The sequence below is a fragment of the Rhagoletis pomonella genome, unplaced genomic scaffold, assembly GCF_013731165.1.
Source record: "Rhagoletis pomonella isolate Grant_MI unplaced genomic scaffold, Rhpom_1.0 Rhpom_scaffold_00012, whole genome shotgun sequence".
Lineage (NCBI taxonomy): Eukaryota > Metazoa > Arthropoda > Insecta > Diptera > Tephritidae > Rhagoletis > Rhagoletis pomonella.
In genome coordinates this window covers 3,038,346-3,058,164 of record NW_023458566.1, presented here as the reverse complement: position 1 = coordinate 3,058,164, position 19,819 = coordinate 3,038,346, and the positions used below count along the sequence as shown (strand labels likewise).

General features: G+C 38.8%; 2 protein-coding genes across 2 annotated transcripts in view; both read left to right on the top strand.

The window, feature by feature from the left end:
- Nucleotides 1-3,321: 3,321 nt before the first annotated feature.
- LOC118747527 (putative uncharacterized protein DDB_G0292330) lies at nt 3,322-11,456 on the top strand. Its single transcript, XM_036481577.1, has 3 exons — nt 3,322-3,506; nt 3,978-4,164; nt 11,439-11,456. Exons 1-3 carry the CDS (start codon nt 3,322-3,324, stop codon nt 11,454-11,456), a joined length of 390 nt encoding a protein of 129 aa, XP_036337470.1.
- Nucleotides 11,457-11,971: 515 nt separating this feature from the next.
- LOC118747526 (protein bric-a-brac 1-like) overlaps nt 11,972-19,819 on the top strand; it is an 85,050-nt gene continuing 77,202 nt past the window's right edge. Inside the window, exon 1 of the mRNA XM_036481576.1 lies at nt 11,972-14,077. Coding sequence (XP_036337469.1) covers nt 12,086-14,077 — 1,992 coding nt within the window. The 5' untranslated portion in view covers nt 11,972-12,085. The remainder of the gene's footprint in view (nt 14,078-19,819) is intronic.

The window sequence follows — 19,819 nt, the reverse complement described above, 5'->3', positions numbered from 1 at the left end:
CCACGACGCTTTTGGGGCCTATACCTACCTATACCAGCAAGGGTTGCAACATGGTTTCGACAAACGCAGCATACTCAAGAACGCAGACGCCACCTCAAAAAAGAGGAGAGCGCCAAAAAAATATGAAAATTTCGGCAGTAACAAAACGAAGCAAACAAACTGCTCATCAAGGAAGCGCCGGCCGTGAGCGCTACAAATGCGAATGCGGGTGGTGGACGGCCGGTCGGTCGCTTGTGAGTTCATACTTACTAGAGATGGCGGTGCAGAGTGATGATTAGTAGCATCGCCGAAGGAGGCACAGGGTTGCTAATCACTTCGTTGCGCGCGTGAAGAATGAATAGATGGCGGGTGAGGGAGTGGGTGCATGGTTGGTCGTGAGAGGGTGCATGAGCGCATGCAACAAAACTAGCGACGCGACGCTAATGCGAGACGCACGCATACAAGCGGCAATTCAATCATGTACATGTGTGTATATGTGTGCATATGTGGAAATTCCTTCAGATGGGAAAAGGCTCGTTCGATAGAAAGTTCGCGCGCGCTCACTTACATATGTGCGCTCTGGCCGCTTTATTCATATAAACCTGCCAAGCACAGTGAGTATGTGAGTACGTCAAAGTGTCTGCAACGACAACGGCGTAGGCGCATATTTCAAATGTAACTTCACATTGCATTTGACTTGCATTGCGTTTGTTCGCTCGCTATATCTTCTCATAGTAGTTGTGCAGAAACTATAAACTAAATTTTATCGCTATTTGGCGCAGCGCGCGGGCGCGTTCAACATGCAAGCTCTTGCCGCGCCACCAATCAACAACGCGCGCCTAAGCGTCACAAGTGTGTAGGTACGCGTTTTAGGCCTATGACGCTGTACGCGATACGCAACAAGAAGGCAAAGGCAGCAGCAGCAGCAGCAGCAGAAACTTAACAACGTCGCGGCCTTGTCTTTGCAATAGCGGCGATAGCAGTGCAACCCTTCGCGAAATAGTTTAGCCGTCTGCATGCAGTGGATTTTGTATGCGAGTAGTTGTTGCTTTTATTGCTCTCGCAACTGCATTAGAGACACCCTGCCGATGCGTACATAGGTGCATAACAGCCTACCAACTGGACTCTGGGGTGCAACAAAAGTAATACGCACTATTTATTGTTTTTGTTGCCAACAGACTGCAGAAGCAGCACAAAAGCCAAATGCGAAGTGGGTGGTGGTTCGCTGAATGTGCATAGCATGCAGCCACATTCTCAATAAGCTTCTTTCTTTCGAATGCGGAGAAATGGTGTCGTTGCGTATACGCGGTGAGTGTGATGTCCCCACCGTGCCTATCTTGAAATTTTTTGCCGAAAAACTTTTGCTGCTGACATACATATATGTATGCAAGAAAAATGAGGTAAAATGTGATGTTAATGCCAAGCTTATAATTTCACGCAGCACAAAAATATTTGGAACGTTTATTGGCATCGATTGGTCTCCTTCGATAATAACCTCAGTAAAATTGTCCGTCGATAAATCTATCGATAACGATATTGAAAAATATATCGCTAACAATATTTAATAGGATTTACTCAAATAAATTGAAAACATTTCATAAGTAATTGAGGAGCCATAACAATGTCCAGTAGGCTTTTTCCGTATGTTGATATCGATAGCGGTGATTATCGATAACAGTATTAATTAAAATGGTTGTATAAAATTATACCGACAAATAAGTCGGCAATTGATTTCGTAAATGTATCGATTATGTTATCGATAAATACCTTATTTTTCGATAAATTTGTCGATAACGAAAAATTTCTTGTTACCACAATTTATGCCAATATATTCAATATTTCGATAAAAATGTCAATAAGTATTTGGAAAAACTATCGATAATGATATCGATGGAGTTTTGACTCTCTTCAACTAATATCTCCTGCCTTCCTTGCCAGTCTGCCCCCCCTTGCCAGTCTACTCCGCCCATATCTGTGCCCTCTCTTTGGCAAGTTTTCGTATGCATAAGGATTTTAAATTTTTCGATCATATTTCTTCGTGTTTAGCGATTTTTTTTTAATCCTCTTTACAAAAAATTTTCGTCTGAATACCTTACGATTTTTATTATCGGCTTTTCGGTAGCCGTCAATCGTTTTCTTTTGTTTTTAAAATATTGCCCATATTTGAGTGTTGTTTTTTATATGCATTTCTCTCAACAAAAAATAATCTCCGAAATCATAAAAATAATCGATAACAATCGAGAAGATAATTGATAAGAGGAGAAAAAATAATCGAAAACTCATCGTTTCTCCGATGTTGATTGACTGTTTTATCCGATTTTCATTTAATGTGATTTCAAATTATCGATAGTAATAAAAAAACCTATAAAATCGAAAATATTATCGACAACTCATTTCTCGCAATGCATAATTTGTTTATATGCGATTTTTAGCTTTCCTCATATATATCTAATAATTTTCGATATCGGTTTTGTAATTGTCATTTGTTGAAAAACAATTTGTAAAATAAAGTTTTTCCACCATATTTATTTTAAATTTTAATTCTTTGACAGATTCAACTAAAAAAAAAATTAAAAACCGGTTGTTCTAGTCGATTTTAATCTATACTTTTTTGATATATATTTTCTTTTATTGTAAAAAAGGCAAACAGAAAAATAATAAAAAGGCACCAAAGTAGCCAGTAAAATAAAAAAAAATATACAAAATTCAATATGTAAAAATGAATACAGCACGGCCCGTACTATAAAAAGTCATGACTTATTCGTTTTTTATTAGATTAATTGATTATTTTTATAAATTTTTAATCGATTATATTTATTATAAATTTTTAATCGATCATTTTCGATAAATTTTTATCAATTTTTTTGTGTAAACTCCATTTCTTATTAAAAATACAAACCAAAAAAATTTTGATATCGTGAAAAAATCTAATTAAAAAAAAGAACATAAAAAAACAAAAAAAAAATATTTTCCTACTTTTTCCATCGATGAGGGTTTTGTCTTCCAAATGTACTCTGTAACTCCAAAAACATATTCGAATTGCCTAAAAGTAAATCAACACCAAAAGCAAGTTGGAAGCAAACGTAACCGCCAAAGCCGCTGCACACCCACAACTCAAAGTTATTAGAGAAGTTTTCCCCTACATGCATGCCACGATTGTTGTTGTTGATGATGTTATTGGCAAGCGTCACACACGCGAAAGCCGTCGGTAAACGCGCAGAATTTCGCCATTTACGCCAATGCCAACCAAACTGCAATAACAACTAAAAGAGCTCAAATAATCACAACAACAACAACATAACTATAAGAGCAACTGCGACTAACACGACAACAACAAAGACAATGACAACCAACGACGATAACGATGACGACTTCAACGGCTACGACGACGATGCCAATGTCGAGAACACCGGCAACGACACCGACACCGACAACGACAGCGGCTGCGACTACTACGAAAGAGTCGCCGACAACTACTATACGGATGAGAACTACGTACTACCACAAACAATGCCGGCAATGCTATTGTAACACACGACGACGACGACGACGACGTCGTGGAGTCAACACAACTACAGGCAAAGTAGTGTTTTGTAGGGGCCACAAACGAGCTACCACAACCAAAATCAAGCTGAGAAGGGATAGTGCAGAAAGGCGCACATACACGCATTAAGGTGGCGCACACGTTTGCTGGCTGGGTGGCTCGGTGGCTGGGTGACTGAGTGACTTGCCTGCCTCTGGCCGGCTGTCGATGGAGCGGAGGAGTGCGCGCATACGCGACTAGAGTTACTCACAAGCAAGCGCAAATACAGTGAAAAGTAGCAGAATCAGAAGTAGTAGTAACAGTACTATACAGGCGACGATGGCGACAGCGAGCAACTACTTTGGAGCTTTAGTGCTTCGGTAGCTGAGTGCCACTGCCATGCTGCCGGCGGTGCTGTGCGCCTTGTCGTCTCGCCTCTATTCGATTTGGACTTTTTAGCGTCTCCGCACGACAGCAATGGTAATCGTAGTTCCAATAGCAATAGCAATAACAATAACAACTATAACAATAATAGCAACAACAAAACGTCCGGTAAGAATGCAACAACTACGATAAGAGTGGCATCGTCATCGCCATCGCCATCGTCGTCGTCGTCGGCAGCAGCAAAATCAAAAGCAATGGCAGGAACTAAACGGAATAAGGCAAGTTGTAGTCGGTACAATATTTGTACATATATACATACATATGTATGTATGTATGTATGTAAATGGTGGCTACGGATGTTCATACTTACTTACTTACTTACTTACTTACGTTTGCTTGCAGTGCGGCCGTGTGGCGCGCAGACAACATCAACAGACAGCGAAAATTTTCCCCCAGTCAAAGTTGTTGCGATTTCAGTGCCATTCAGTTTGGTTCAGTTGAGTTCAGTTTAGTTTTTCCGTAACAAAATGTGCGAAACGATTTCAGTCTAATTCAGACGGTCGTGCTGAGAAGACTTTGTTGTTGAACGTCATTTCAACAAACTACCATCCACTACAGCCAACTAGTACACACCAACAAAAAAAAAAACGCACACGACACACGTCACACGTTACTCTTACTACCGTACATGGTGTACGCTGTATGCCAATAGAAAATACAAACACACACACACACGCGCGCACACATAGTCACCTTTAGACACACACATACACACACACACCACAGATTCAGAGGTGACACCGGCAAACGGGAAAAGTGAAAAATTGTCGTATGCGGGAAAATTCGCGCCGTCGTCGCCGCTTGCCGCCAGCCGCGCGCGCCGCTCACCGCTAACTAAGCTGCATACGTCATCAACCGCCAATCAAGCAAAAGTAAAGAAAGTATACAAAAAAGCAAAAAAAGAACGCTGAGATTATTTTGCACGCATACGCGCGCCGCCTAACTTTGCCGCTGGCATTGCGGGCTGTTAGTTGTCAGTCTGTGCCGCTATACGCCGGCACTTGCCAAACGTCGAACCGGCGCGCAAGCGAGCCAAATAGGCAGTCAACTAGCCGGCCAGCCATTCGAGCAGTTAGTAAGTCAGCCGGCCAGCTAGCTAGCTATCAAGCCAGCAATGCTAGCCGCCAGCCAAAGGCATAACCGCAGCAGCAACAGCAAAATCAACAGCAGCAGCAGTGTGTTTGTGTTAAGTCGCGTCGATTCGAATCGAAACGAATTGCACTGAATTGAGTTGAGTTGAGTAGAGTCGAGTTGTGCTGTGCTGTGTTGTGTTTACGTTGCGTTGCGTTGCGCTGCGTTCAGTTGAGTTGAGTGGCACGCGAGTAATATAAATTTTTGCACATAGCGCGCGCTACAAAAAAAAAAAACAAAGTAATATACAAATAGATATAGGTATTAGTTACAAAATCAAAACGCTTTGGCTGTGTGCCGATAATTTCTGAAAAAAATAAAAAATAAAAAATACACAAAAACCAATGTGTGCATTTCGTTGTATGAGTGGCGTAATCGCGCTTTTTCCGGTTTATTTTCCTCGAATTATGCATGTGTGACATCAAAGCACGCACACACACGCGCGTGCACACGCTCAGTTGCACTCGCTCGCCTTTAAATGACACACATTATACGACGAGTTCCAAATTATTATCAAGTCAATTAAAATACATACGAGTGTATTACTTAGATATGTATGTATTATTCTAAATTATATTTGTGTGCGTGTGATGAGCACAAAAAACACATACCTACGCACTATATCAAGCAAAAGCGAAATAAAAGCTTGTAAAAAAGACCCACTCACACATACACGCTCGAAAATGTACTTCCGTTTAAGTGCAGCGATTTGCTTGCTTGTACATTTGTGTAGAATACCAACACAGTCATAAAAATAGACACAGCTATTTTTTTACATACACTTACGTTCCGCAGTGGATAGTGTGCGGCGCTCTGCTAGTGTCTGCTCAGGTGAAGTGTGTCAGCGTTTAGGAAATTAGTGAACGTTATCGGAGGAGAGAATGGAACATCATTGCGCGAGGCAAACAAAAAATATATGTATTAATAATTAAAGAAGTATGTATGTATGTATGTAGTTCGGTAGGGCTCAAGAAAACAAAAAAATAATACTTAAAGTACCTACACCGTTTGGTAGAGCTTGACTTTCTCACAGCCGCAATTGAGCGGCACGCTACAGCGTAACCTAAACTTTTTTAAAGCGGTTCAAAATATGGAAATACATATTAGCCTAAGTGTACAGTAGGCCCTGGTTAATTGGGCTCCCTTGATTGGTGTTCTCATTTACTTAAACCAATTAATCGGTCAACAAATTTAATCATTAAATCGATAGGTTAATTAGTTTTTAAAGATTATTAAACAAAAAACTTTCTACTGCCCATTTAAGCGGGCCATACTGAACAGAAAAAATTTAGAAAGACTTACTAATTTTTTTAGTATTTATGTAATCCGCCTATATCTACGGTGGCCAAAAATCAGGACAATTCTAAAGCATCGAATCCGAACATACAATTTTGTTTTTTTTAGAATAAAAAGGCTTAATATAGTTTTATTTAAAAAAACAAAAACAAAGAGAAAAAAAATTAAAAAATTTTTATTATTTTTCTATGAAAATATAACTTACTATCTAAGAAAAAAAAAACATGTAAATCAAAATTTCAAGATTTGTACAACATTTATAAAAATTAGAATAAATGTTCATCACAATTTGAAATATTTTAATCAAATATTAAAAATCGGGCCACACGTCCCGACTTTTAAAAAATATTCAGCGCGACAATTTTCTCAAAATCGGTACTGTCCCGCAAAAATCGGTACGAATGGTCATCGTACCTATATCATAAGTAAATGATATCGTTGTGATGCGACTGTTTGTTAATTAAATCCCTAAAGTGGCAAGTGAAAGGAAGATTATATCAGGACAGGACTAACCACAGTTTTCACAGAGCACTAGGGATTGGTTTAATTGCTTAGAGATTTCAAATGGGTCATAACTCCTTCAGATATTGCTTTTAACTCACCGTGGATTGCGTCATCCGCAGCGAAATTTTGAGTGAGGCTTTGAGGCAGATTATTTTACTTTGATCTTGGATTACAGTTGTTGTTTGGGTTAATATAGTAAATTTATGTAATGGAAATGGCGCATTTTTCCAAAAACAATTGTAAATGTTTTCTCTCAAGCTAAGTTCAAGTGTTATTTGTATATAAAACAGGGACCAAAAGTAGTAAAGACATTTATTGTTAGATCATTAATTTTTATTTATATATACATATTTTTTGATCATTTTTAACCGTTATAATGGATAATGCATTTTTAGGGCTGTATTAAATGTTTTATGATCTAAAATTTCGGTAAAAAAATCCACAAACAACGATTGTTTTTGATCGAAAAAGTAAATGTCGTAAAACAAAGGTAAAATTTGTGTGGAGAGATCATCTGTCCACTATTTGGTATATAAAATTTTGGTGTATTGAAAGTGGGCGTGATTATTGTCCGACTTCTAAATTTTGGTACGTCTTGCTTAGTGTGATAATATGCATTCCGTGTACCAAGTTTGCGGAACATCGTTAAGCGGTTATAAAGATACTTAACCACACCCCTTTTTAAAAGTTTTTCAAGAAGATTTTTTTTCTGAATCTGAGAATTTTAACATGACTACATAGTGATATATCGTAGATTTAGCATTTTTCGTAGATACCGTGGCACAAAAACCCATTTGTCGGACCCACAATTTGCATAAATCAGCTAATAAATATGCGAATTTTATAAGTGGATGGAGCCACGCCTATTTTTTAAGTACTATAAACATTTCTTCCAAAACATTGTTTCGATTTTTAACTTTAGGTAATTTTCTTTTAGCAGTTATTTGAATTTTGCAGGTTCTCTTTCAAAAATATCGTTATGTTTGAAGTATGCGTCTTGCCAAGATAAGTTAGTTGTATCCTCGGTGAGAGAAGTAGGCCGACATGGCTCGATCTCTTTTCATTCCGAGCATTTTGGCATATAAAAGTACATATCGATGGCTGAGTGGAAAATCGACCTATCTCGGCAGCCAGCTCGAAAACGCGTTTTCAATCAAATTCTCAAACAGCGAGTTGTTGAAAAATTTTCTGAGATACGGCGTTTTCGAACTGGCAACTGAAATAGGTCGATCTTCCACTCAGCCATCGATATACGATATATGTATCTATCTCAACTTCTTAGACTGATGCAGATAACCGCAGCCAAAATTGACTGGCAACATCAAATAATCAACTTTAAAAAAGTCAATTAAAAAAAAATCAAAAGATTATTGAATTAAATTGAAGCGAAAAACTCAAAACTTGCATACTTTGCATTAATTATTTAAAAAACAAAAATTGTAATCAAATAACAAATTTTAGAACTGAACTTTAATATATGGCAACGCCATTAAGCTTTTCACACAAACATTTTAAACCCGCTTTTTGGTTGGGAATCAATTTTGCAAATTTAGTTCGAAATACTGAAACAAATGAAAGTAATTTTTTTAATAAATTTTAATTCAACCCTCGGATGCTCAAAAAGGTTCTAAGGGAACTTTGAAATATTCAAGGGTGCGACATTTCCAAATACGTTGAGCAAACTGCCTCCGCATTTCTGACTCCTATAAGTGCATTGTCTAGAATCAAATGAATTCAGTTACAGTTTTCATCAAACTAGTCGAATTGCAGTCGTTTATGGCTGAAAATTTCCTCAAGGACTTACACAGACTTCCATGTACCTAACTTTCCCAAGATTTATGGATATGAGTTATACTTATTTCGCCACCAGGATATAATGATATCACATTGAGCACTTAAGCCAATTTAAGGTTTATATGTTCCGTCGGTAAATTTTGTCAGCGGTGACTAAAAACAGCAACCTTCTGGACTGTTCTGCACCAAAAATTTGTCGCGAGAGTACGCCAATGGGTTGAAATTTTTCATAAATAAAACAACTGGAGATACTAACTACTCACCCGCTGCCACTGAAAAAAAAATTTGGAGTATCTAAATTCTATTTTTAAAAATGTCAAGTTTTCTTATTTAACAAAACGAGTTGGAGATATTATAATAAACGTCGCCAGGTTTATATTAAACTCCTCACATTAGCAACGAACCCAATCCCGCATTTAAAATTTGCTTTACTTATAATATTTTGAAGATTTTGAATACAAAGATTATTCTTATTGAGGTAAAAGGAATTACTAACAGTGCCATTCGTTAGCTCAATCATGGAAAGAACACCAAATATCCCGCGCAATAACTAACTAACTATCATTCCGACGGCATTTAAATTATCAAAAATTGAGAAAAACATTCTTGCATAACAGTTATTAGATGAGAAATATTTTTTATTTCGTTTTATTTTTACGTTGTCTGATAACAGTTATTTCAGTCGTTCACTTTTATTTTCATCATATTTATCTTCTTCTCCATCTCCATTTTCGTCATTATTCTTATCTTACAACGTTCACTAGACAACGTAAAAGATACACGTTTGGCAACAACTGCTACTAAGCAACGTAAAAATTAACGTTGGGCAATAACTGTTATCAAGCAACGTAAAAAGAAACTCTTTTTGGCGAAATAAAAAATATTTTTCATCTGTTATGAAATACGTTTTCCTTAAATTTCAAAATTCGGGCAATTTTTCAATTTGCAGATATATTCGAGATAACAGTTATTTTTGGTCCCTGGATCAAAATTGTGCCTTAAGAGACGGCAGTAATGCGTATTTACGAACCGCGAGGTCGTAGGTTCGAATCCCACGGCCAATAGAATATTCATTCAAGTATTGCTTCTATATTTTTTTAAGGTTGTTTTTAGTTAGTTGTTTTTGACTTTTTTAGTAAAATTAAACCCTAAAAATTTAAATTATGTAACTAATACTAAAATAAAAAATGTGAAATAAAATAAAACAAACGAAAATAAAATAAAGTAAAACTAAATATATACATCCAATAAAATTAAAAAAAAAAATAGTTAAAGTAACAATAGAAACAATTTTTTTGGCAGTCGCTACAACCGAGTATCGAACCAAGGACCCGCAGGCTTGTAGTACGCAGCCCTCACCATTCGGCTATTGCGGATGAAGTAGTTGGCTGCTTTGTTCGCGTATTTGTTTGCTCAGGGAGCGCAGAACACCAAGTCGTCGGTAATGCTGTAACCGCATTAATTCAAATAAGTTCTTATTCAATTTTAATTGGATTCCTATCTGCATTACCGATGAAAAGGTCCATATGTCCATGCTAGTTTTGCACTTTCTCCGTATTCTACGCTCTCCGAGTTTTGGCCAGTGTTGTCATCGAATATTACCTTGAACCGAGTTAAGTTTGGGAATTAACTCTAGGACTTAATCCGGATCAACTGCAGTTAATTCCCGAGATGATTCCGAATTAACTAGAGTCCGACCGATTAATCGGCATCGGCATCGGCCTTTTTTCGCCGATTCTTTGCCGATTCTTTGGAATTTCTTTTCAAATGTTCAGGTGAAGCGACAGACAACTTTAAAAAACATTTGCAGACAGCTCACAAAAATTATTTTTATGGAGAACACTGCCAGCAAAAAAAATTGCCAAAAATTAACGGGATTTTATAGCAGCTTGAAACTTGCACTTCATTATACTACAATGAAATGGTCAAAACTGCATTCCAAAATTCTGATTAAAAAGTTTGAAATTTTGGTGAAAATAAGCAGAATTTTTTTAATTTTTGTACAAAGTTGAAATCTGAATTTATATGGTGTTTTTTGTATACCAACTAGACTTTTATAAAAAAAAAAATAATAAACATTAAATAAAATTGACAAAATCGGTCAAAATATCGCAATTCTTTTATTTTGTGGACCACTATATGCATAGTGCATATAAGTTCCTTTGCATTGAGTGCAAAAGAGTGTATTTTAGTACAAAACGAAATGAAATTTTATGTTCCTAAATATTTTTTGCTTAGCACCATATAAAAAAGTGTTTATGTAATGTACATAAATGTGATATATGTACATATATTTTTACACATCATATGTATGGATGTACATACATATGTATGTAATGTGTTGCATAGCAAGCCAATTAATTCAATTATTTCTTTTCTTTTGTTTTTTCAACGCCGTGAAATGTACTGATTTTATGAATTAATACATTTATTTGTAATTTTTTATGGAATCGGCATCGTCATTGGTATCGGCCGATTCTTTCCCCATAAGCCGATTAATCGGCATCGGTACCCGAAAAAAAATTGGAATCGGTCGGACTCTAGAATTAACGAGTTGATCCAAATCAACGCTGCCGTTTGTATATGTTTTAAGTTCATGAACTTATCGGATATCAATTGAGTCGTACTGGGCAAAACCAGTCAAAGAGAATCTCAATGTTGTAGTTTTCTTTTTCTCCGAAGCTTACTGAAAAACACAGTCATTCATTTCAGCTATTTATTTGCTCAAATATAACATTGCATGAAACACATAATTGAGATACTTTAGAATATTCCTGAATCCTAAGTGAAGTAGACAATTTTCCTCTGGTTAAAATTAGGCTCAGGATTGAAAGGTACTAAGTTTTAGCTTTCTTTGTTTTCAAGCGTTAAAATTTGTGTGGGTTCGATTGATAATGCGCTGTTTTAGGATAAGATTGATCTAGCAGAATTTCCGATATGCTTTTGGCATAATACATAAACTAGATTTTCTTTCATTTACCAAGTCTCCCAGAATAATAGCTTGGGCAGATTCCTCAAAGAAAAAACTCAAAAATAATGCAGAATAAAAATGTATTGCTTCAGCTTCACAATATGTCTGTAAATAAGAGACAAAAAAAAATTATAAATTAATTAAATTTTTTACATCAAGAAATTAAATTCAAACAAACACATAGTAACTATGTCGATAACTAAGCATGAAAACATGAATTCAAAGCACAAGTGAAGGATATAAAAAAAAATATATAAACGAAATGCCGGCGGTTGTGATAAACCAAATTAAAAAAAAGTTAATTTAATTCCACGCTTGAACAATTAAACGAATAATGAAAATTTCAAAAAGCAATGCATCGACAAGTGTAACGTCACCAGTCGGCAATAACCAATAATTACATCAACACGATCTTTAATCAGCCAACAGCCAACAATTTAAATATGACTTCCAACTCACCACCACCACAAAGCGGCTCGCGGCCCGATAATACAACATCTCCATCGCCTTTTCGTTCGCTGCTATCCAGTCCACTGCTGATACGACAACGTGCCACCATCGCAGCACGCACATCGTCCGCCACTTCATCCGTTTCATCGCCCGCGTCTCCACAGCCACCGCCACCACGTCCCGCTTCCGTGTTACCAAGTTTTCTTGGCAGTCCGCTCACACCACCGCCGCACCACCACACCTCCGCAGCCGCAGCGGCAGCAAGTCAAAGTGACGATAGCGATGCGGTGCGCGAACAAAATCCTAAGCGCCGTGAATCAGCCACCCCGCCTGCATGCTCTTCGACCGCACGAACACCAACACCCGGCGGCGAAACGATTGGTGGTGGACGCATACCCTCGCCCGGTGGCACAAGTGCGATCGGCGGTGGCGCGCCGGCTATTTCGCCGCATTCATCGAACGGTTCCACCGTAACAGTGCCGCAACAATTTTGCCTGCGTTGGAACAACTACCAAAGTAATTTGACGAGCGTTTTCGATCAGCTTCTACAAACCGAATCATTTGTGGATGTGACGTTGGCCTGTGACGGGCACTCGATTAAGGCGCATAAGATGATACTCTCCGCGTGCTCGCCCTACTTTCAGATGCTCTTTTCGGACACTCCATGTCAGCATCCCATAGTAATAATGCGTGATGTTAACTGGTCTGATCTCAAAGCGATCGTGGAGTTCATGTATCGGGGAGAGATCAATGTAAGTCAAGATCAAATTGGACCACTCTTGCGCATAGCGGAAATGCTCAAAGTGCGCGGGTTGGCAGATGTTAGCGCGGGAAGTGTTTCTGCAGAGGAATCAGCGGCCGAACGTCTACTTAAAGAGCTGCACTCTCCTTCCAAGTCTACCTCACCCAAAAGAGGTGGCGGCAGCACCTCACCCTGCTCGAAACGTGAACGGAAGGATTATGCTGATACGCTTGGAGATAGCGATGAGCCGCTTGGCTATCTGGATGCAGAGAAGAAGCTGCGTTTGGGTCGCACGGATTGGGATTTCAGTGCGGCGACCAGCGGGAGCACCAGTGAAAACCTCGGCAGCAGCGCCAGTAGCAACCTCGAACTTCGCCTCTCGCCACTGCACCTATCACACCAACAGCAGCAGCAGCACCAGCAGCTACAACAACAATCGCGTCATGTGCGTAAGCGGCGTTGGCCATCAGCCGACATGATCTTCAATCCGCCACCAAGTCCCTTAAGTGGACTAATTGCCGCAGAACGCGCCGAAAGGGAACGTGAACGCGACCGTGAGCGAGAACGTGACCGCGACTGCACTTTAATAACACCACCTCCATCAACATCTGCCGCCGGCGGTGCACCCCCTTCCAGTGGTGCGCAGTCCAGCCGCAGTACGGCGCGTCTGACACCCTCTCTACTGGAGACCACAACGCACCTCGACCTGGCCTCGCCATCAACGACACCAGCACCCTCACTATTGCGTCCAATGCGCACACCACCCGGCGTTGCGCAGCCACATCTACCGTCGCATCAACAGTCGCAACAGCAACAGCCACATACGCACCACCAACAGCAGTCTCCCCACTTGTCTGGGCAAATGCAATCTCAAGCACCGTCGCATCTCCTGCATTCACATCGCGCATCGCCAGCCTCATCAGCGCCTGCGACGCCTACACACCCGTCCAGCTTGCTTAGTGGGCAGATGACACCGACATCGGCCGGCATGGGCGCCAGTAGTGGCAGTGGTGTGGGCGGCCGCTCAGAGCAGGGCGTTGGCGCCGGTGACTCGCGATTTGCGCTGGGCTCACAAGCGGCTGCAATGGCGGCCGCCGTAGCTGCGCAGATGGATTTAGGTGGCATGGGTATGCAGCATGCAACAGGTCCACCCACAACACATGGGCCACATCATACACCTTCGCTAGCCGATGATCTGGAAATAAAGCCAGGCATTGCGGAAATGATACGTGAGGAAGAGCGGGTAAGTTCAATTATGCAATTTATTTTCACAGAAAATAAATCATGCAAGCTACTTTTTGATAAACATACATACATATGTATGTATATTACAATAAGCTTACTTTTATCAATGAAACCACCTACTCTTTCCTGACTGAAACGCAGCAATTGTGCTGCCTGTCCGTCGCTTGCTCGCCGTCCAACCACATGTTTTACGCCGCACGCCATCTAATTGCTTAAGCGGTGCGTCAATTGTTTTCGCGTTTTTATTTTGATTCTCACTTTTCGCGTGCCCATCGAGGTCACATGCGCCAAGTAGCGCCACGCACACCAACAACAATGAATTGCTACACACTCACTGTGCATTGTTGGCGCTGAAGTCGCTTCAGTTGCCATCTGAATGGATGTCGCACTGATTGGCGCCTCAGTTTTGCTACGTCACATGAGTAAGCCAAAACTTGATGATCGTGTAATGAAACAGAGGGCTCATGTACAGATGTTTTGAGAGTATGTATATGAGTGTATATGTTTTTTTTTGGAAAACATGTCTGCGATCACTTCGACGCGCTACGCAGTGTACCTCATTCGTTCAATCATGTAATGCCTCCGCAGTGGCACTCTCATTTTCATTGTTCTTGCTTGGCGTTTGCCGCTTGCCTCTACACTCTGCCGACGGTGAATGAACTATGCGCGCTTAAACGTAATCGTACATCTGATCAGATGTGCAGTAGTGCCTTTGCTGTACCTACTTGTTTTGGATTGCGTAATTGACGGCGCTTCGTCTTAATGATTGAGGGACATTGTTGTCGAACAACAGCGCTGAATATTTGTTGGTGCGTCGTTAAATGACGCTTCTCCGGTCGAGTTCACATTGAGACTTAATAATTCAAATAACGCTGAAATAGTTCCTAACTAATTTTTTTTTTTTGGTACTTTTCGATATTTTTAACCCACAAATTTAACCTTAGTTTTACATCATGGGTATTCGCTCTTTTGTGTATTAGTTGTATCTTGTGTAAGCGTAATTGGATGAGCGTGTGATATTTGTAGCGAGTGTATTTATATGTAGTACAGCGAATTACCTTATTGTTACAACTAAGACACCATTTACTCTATTCAACTCTTTAGTCAATAAAAAGTTCTTAAATCATCGATATTATTGGCAGTTATTTTTAAATAACCTCGTTTTTTCCATTCGTGAGCACTATTGTTTGCAATTCTCAACCGGCTCTTGACAAGTTTTTTACAAAACCAGACCAGGAAACTGATTTTCTCGTAGGACCACTTCTATCATCGCGAAAGCAGACATACTCTTATTCACGTGATCCTTCCACTGGTTTCGTGGGCGTCTTTGCTTTCCTTGTTCATCCCAGGGTTTCGCATCGAAAAACCTTTTTACCTGTGCATCAACATATACGACATGTCAAAAGCAGCATTTTTAAGCGCTAAACTATGTTCAGTCCGGCTTGTAAGTCCATATAGCTCGTCATTCCATCTTCTTTGGCGCCTTCGCTAATAGCGCCAGTTATCTTGCGTAGTACAGCTCGAAAGTTTGCAAACCGTTATCATCTTTGTGCGATATTGTACACGTTTCCGAGCGATTTTAAAGACAGGAACGATTAGAAATATATGGAGCGTAATTATTTTGGCTCTGCTTTTCATTTGTCTACTAAGTCCAAAGTAGCAACTGTTGACACGAGCTGGAGATGTTGATGGCGTCCCGGATTCAGTTTCCCTTCATGCCGCCAAAAGGGGCTTTAAAATAACGAAAATATCGGGTGTGTCGATTCGCTTATCGAAGATCTTTTCCAGGATTTGACGAACGCCTAGACAGTGCATAATAATGTCAAATAATTTAATTTATGAAGTGCTTCATTATTCCATACAGTATCGGTGATAGGAACTTATTTGCAAAACTAAAAAGCTCTTTCACGCGCAAATTGATCCGAACAGCAGGACAAATTGGATATTCCAATCCTAAATGCTTAACAGCTGATACATCCGCCCTAGAAGCACTTTGCCGACGGCTTTGAACAGCTTAGCCGACAGATCGCCGACTACAGGGGCTTTATTGTTTTTAAGCCACATTCTTGCTGTTCTCGCCGCTCGCCTTTGCCGAGTGAAGGGACGTGCACATCTTTCGTTTACATTGGTCTAGGTTCTGCTTCATGAAACGCGCCACCGGTGTTGCCATTTATAAGTGTTGTTAAGTCTTTCCTCTATATCTCAAGTGTACTCCATATGTCTGTTACCAGATTTTCAACTTCGTCACTTAAAGAACTAGACCGGGGTTTGATCTCATTCGACGCCTGCTTTAATTTCTGAGTTTTCAGGCTCTAACCCTGTCTGCCAGCATCTTAAGCTCTTCGCGCTCACATCTCTCTGCCCCTCTTTTCTATTTTTTTAAATTTCCAAGAATATAGTTTCCTATATATTGTACGATGGAAGGTAGGTAGATGCATCTGCACTGTCAAGCACCGAGAAACTTAGGCTTTATGCGAAAGACATGTCATGATATGGCTGCTGGAAAAGCTCCACTCGCTCTTGCTGGGCCTTTTACTCTTAGTGACGATCATGGCCGGGTACCTTAGATTTATATGCGCCACTCCACATAGTTAGCTCGTAAAAACAGGCGACACAAAAGTTGCAATCTACTCTAACATATACAGTGCATGATAAGTTTCTTCTGAAAAGGCCTTTTAGAGCACCATTGTTGTTAGATATCTCCTATCCTCTTAAAGAATATAAGCTTTAGATTCCACCTAGACCAAGTTTGGCCAGAGTTACGACATCTTTCAATTCCCAGAGCATAGAAATCGCCTTTGAAAATCAGCTTGGAAGTGGAGTACTAATGCGCTCTCTTTCTAGAAGAATTTGCTAGATCGTATATCCCATTGCAAGTTCGCTCGCCTTGCAGTCACTCTCTATGTCGCTGTAGTCAGGAACCGAAATGAGGTTAAGCATTTAGCTTTCTTCGGGACTCTTAGATGGGACCCCTTTAGTTCGGGTGCATTTACCGGCGGTACTTGATTCCTTCCTGCAAAGAGCCCAAATTACGCAGAAGTCATAAGGCATGTACTATCTATGTACATATGTATGGGAACTTGCCTCTGTATGCGTTAGCGACATCATCAGCACATCGCTTAGGGATGCTAACGATGCATCGATGTTTTCCATACAATGCTTAATTATCGATGCATCGATATTATGGCAAATATGTTTAGCAGAATAGAAGCCAATCGCACTAAAATAACAAAATATTTTAAGAAATAAATACAATTTTGTATGTAAGAATTTTGGCGCCTGCCTGAATAAATAATTCTGTAAGAAAACATTTGAAACTTGCATTAAAACTGCTTTTTTGCATTCCAAAAGTTTTTATGGTGGGAGGTATTTTGCTTTTTGCTGCTGCAACTCACCTCATATTTAGTATTTTCTAGATTTATTTCAAAATATCGAAAGCATCGATGTTTATGGTCGATGTTTTCGACATCGTTTTTTTAAAATTGATAAATCGACATCGATTTCGATGTTTTTTCTGTCGATATCCTAAAGGTGAAAAGTAGTATAGCTGGACAAATAGTTGTCTATATATGTTGATGACTTCCAGCGCGGTATCCGTCGATTTGATAGCTATACCGCGCTGTGTGGTATAAAGGCAATGGTATAAAGGCAATCATTTGCAAGAGCGTTGATCCGGAGACTGAGATGTTGTTACGCCTCATACAACTGACTTACTTACTTTGAAGCCCGTTGCGTCCGCGAAGTACTCTGTATGCAAGGCACGTAGTCGATTTGCAGAATTCATACCCTGAATATCACTTTTTTTTCGTTCATTATGACATTTTCAAGATAATATAGTGCTTATCACAATTATACGCCACCCACATATTGAAAAGTTTCGACAATTAATTTTTTTATTTGACATTAATTAGTTTTTTATAAAAATATAGTTCATTCTTTAACAAAAACCATATAAATCCAAGTTAAAAACCTGTGTGCAATATTAAAAAAATTAACAATTAGATTTCTTAGACTTACCGTTGATTTTTGGATTTTTTTTATTAAAGGTGAAGGCTCATTTTCTCCATGTGAAAAAATCGTCGGCTATGTTCGAGCTATGTTAAACTTGCACTTTATTCACTACAAAATTGTACACTATTTCTAAGAAATTTATTAAAAAGCTCGAAATGTTTGCGAAAATTGTTTGATTTTTTAAATATTGTACAAAGTTTGCAGCTGCATTTATACGGTTTTTGTTAAATAATAAACATTTTTATAAATAAAAAATAATAATTAAAATTAAATAATGAAAAAAATTAATAGTCAAAACTTGGTTGTGTACAATTGTGATAAGTACTGTAGCTTTAATTTTCATTTCATGTTGCGGGTTTCTTCCATATAAAAATAAATTGTCTTTATTCGTTATATGGAAGCAAACAAAAAAACTCTAAAAAGTCAACGGTAGTTTTTAGCCATGTAAACTTGCACATTATCAGACTAAAATTTAATGGGTTATAAAACTGCGTACTCGAAAAAATTCTAACGCTTCTGAAAAAAAGTTTAAAATGTGGATGAAAATTTGTCTTGTCTTGTAGTCTTTTAAAAAGTTTTAAGCTTGGGTTTGTATGAGTTTTGTTAGAGAATGAACTGTATTTTAATTGAAAATCCTTAAAAATAAATAATTAAACATAAGTTCAAAACAATATCACTTTGAAATGGAGGTGCTATAGATATGTGCAATACTGTATGTATTAAAATACTGCCACCCAAATAGAAAATTCGAAATAAAATTAATAGATTGAATTCTTTTGACAAATAAATAGATTTAATACTCTCTGAGTCATAAAGGGAGTTGTAAAAGAAATTCAAATGACACTTTACACAGATCAACACATTTATGCTCCAAAACTTTTAATATCATAAAAACTAAAAAAGGGATTCATTCTCACAAACATTCTTCTCTACACACAAATTTACATTGACACCACCTTGTATGTACTTCTTATTACTTACTTACTTACATATATTGATTTCCGCATGGCTTTTACAATATTTATTTTAGAGTCTTTTTATTTTAAAATCCATAATTGATCGCACCATGTCGAGAAAAGACAACAGCAGCAGTTCATTGAACTGCGTGCCAAACAATACCGACAAAAATCAGCCAGCAGTCAGCAGCCAGCAGTCGGCAGTCAAAAGCCAACAACAAATACATCTAATGACGCGCATAAACAACCCAGCACAGCTACAAATAAAAGCATCCACATACAAATATGTATGTATGTATAAAGCCGCTAAAGACGAAGAGGAGGGGTGAGAGAAAAATATTAAAAATTATTATAAATACTTAAAAAAATAACACTCACATAAAAGTGCAATTAATCACGACGCCAAAGCGCAGTGCAGGCCAAGCGGGCCTACAAAATAAACCAACAAACCAACAGACAGTAAGTAAGCCCAGGTTGCGCGCGGCACGAAAAGGCACAAAAAAACAAAAAAAAAACTTCCGACTGCAGCAAAGGCAAGCAAGCGCACTGGTTTGAGCTGTGCTCAGTGGATGCTGTTTAAGTCGCATTGTCGGTACAGCTGCTGCGCTCTGCACAAAGTGACGCTGAGTATGCGCACACCGACACTGAATTCTTGTCTAACTGACTGACACTTATCTTCTTTTTATCTGCTTATAAAAAAATGAAATTGATTCTGGCTCTTCAACATTTCGAATTAAATATTGAATGAATGCAACTAAAAGCCTATATTGTAA

Excerpts from the sequence above, each read along its gene's own strand:
- LOC118747527 (XM_036481577.1), top strand. The coding sequence starts at position 3,322 with ATGACAACCAACGACGATAACGATGACGACTTCAACGGCTACGACGAC. Across the intron at positions 3,507-3,977 it reads ACAATGCCGGCAATGCTATT|CAATGGTAATCGTAGTTCCA; the intron begins GTAACACACGAC and ends TCCGCACGACAG.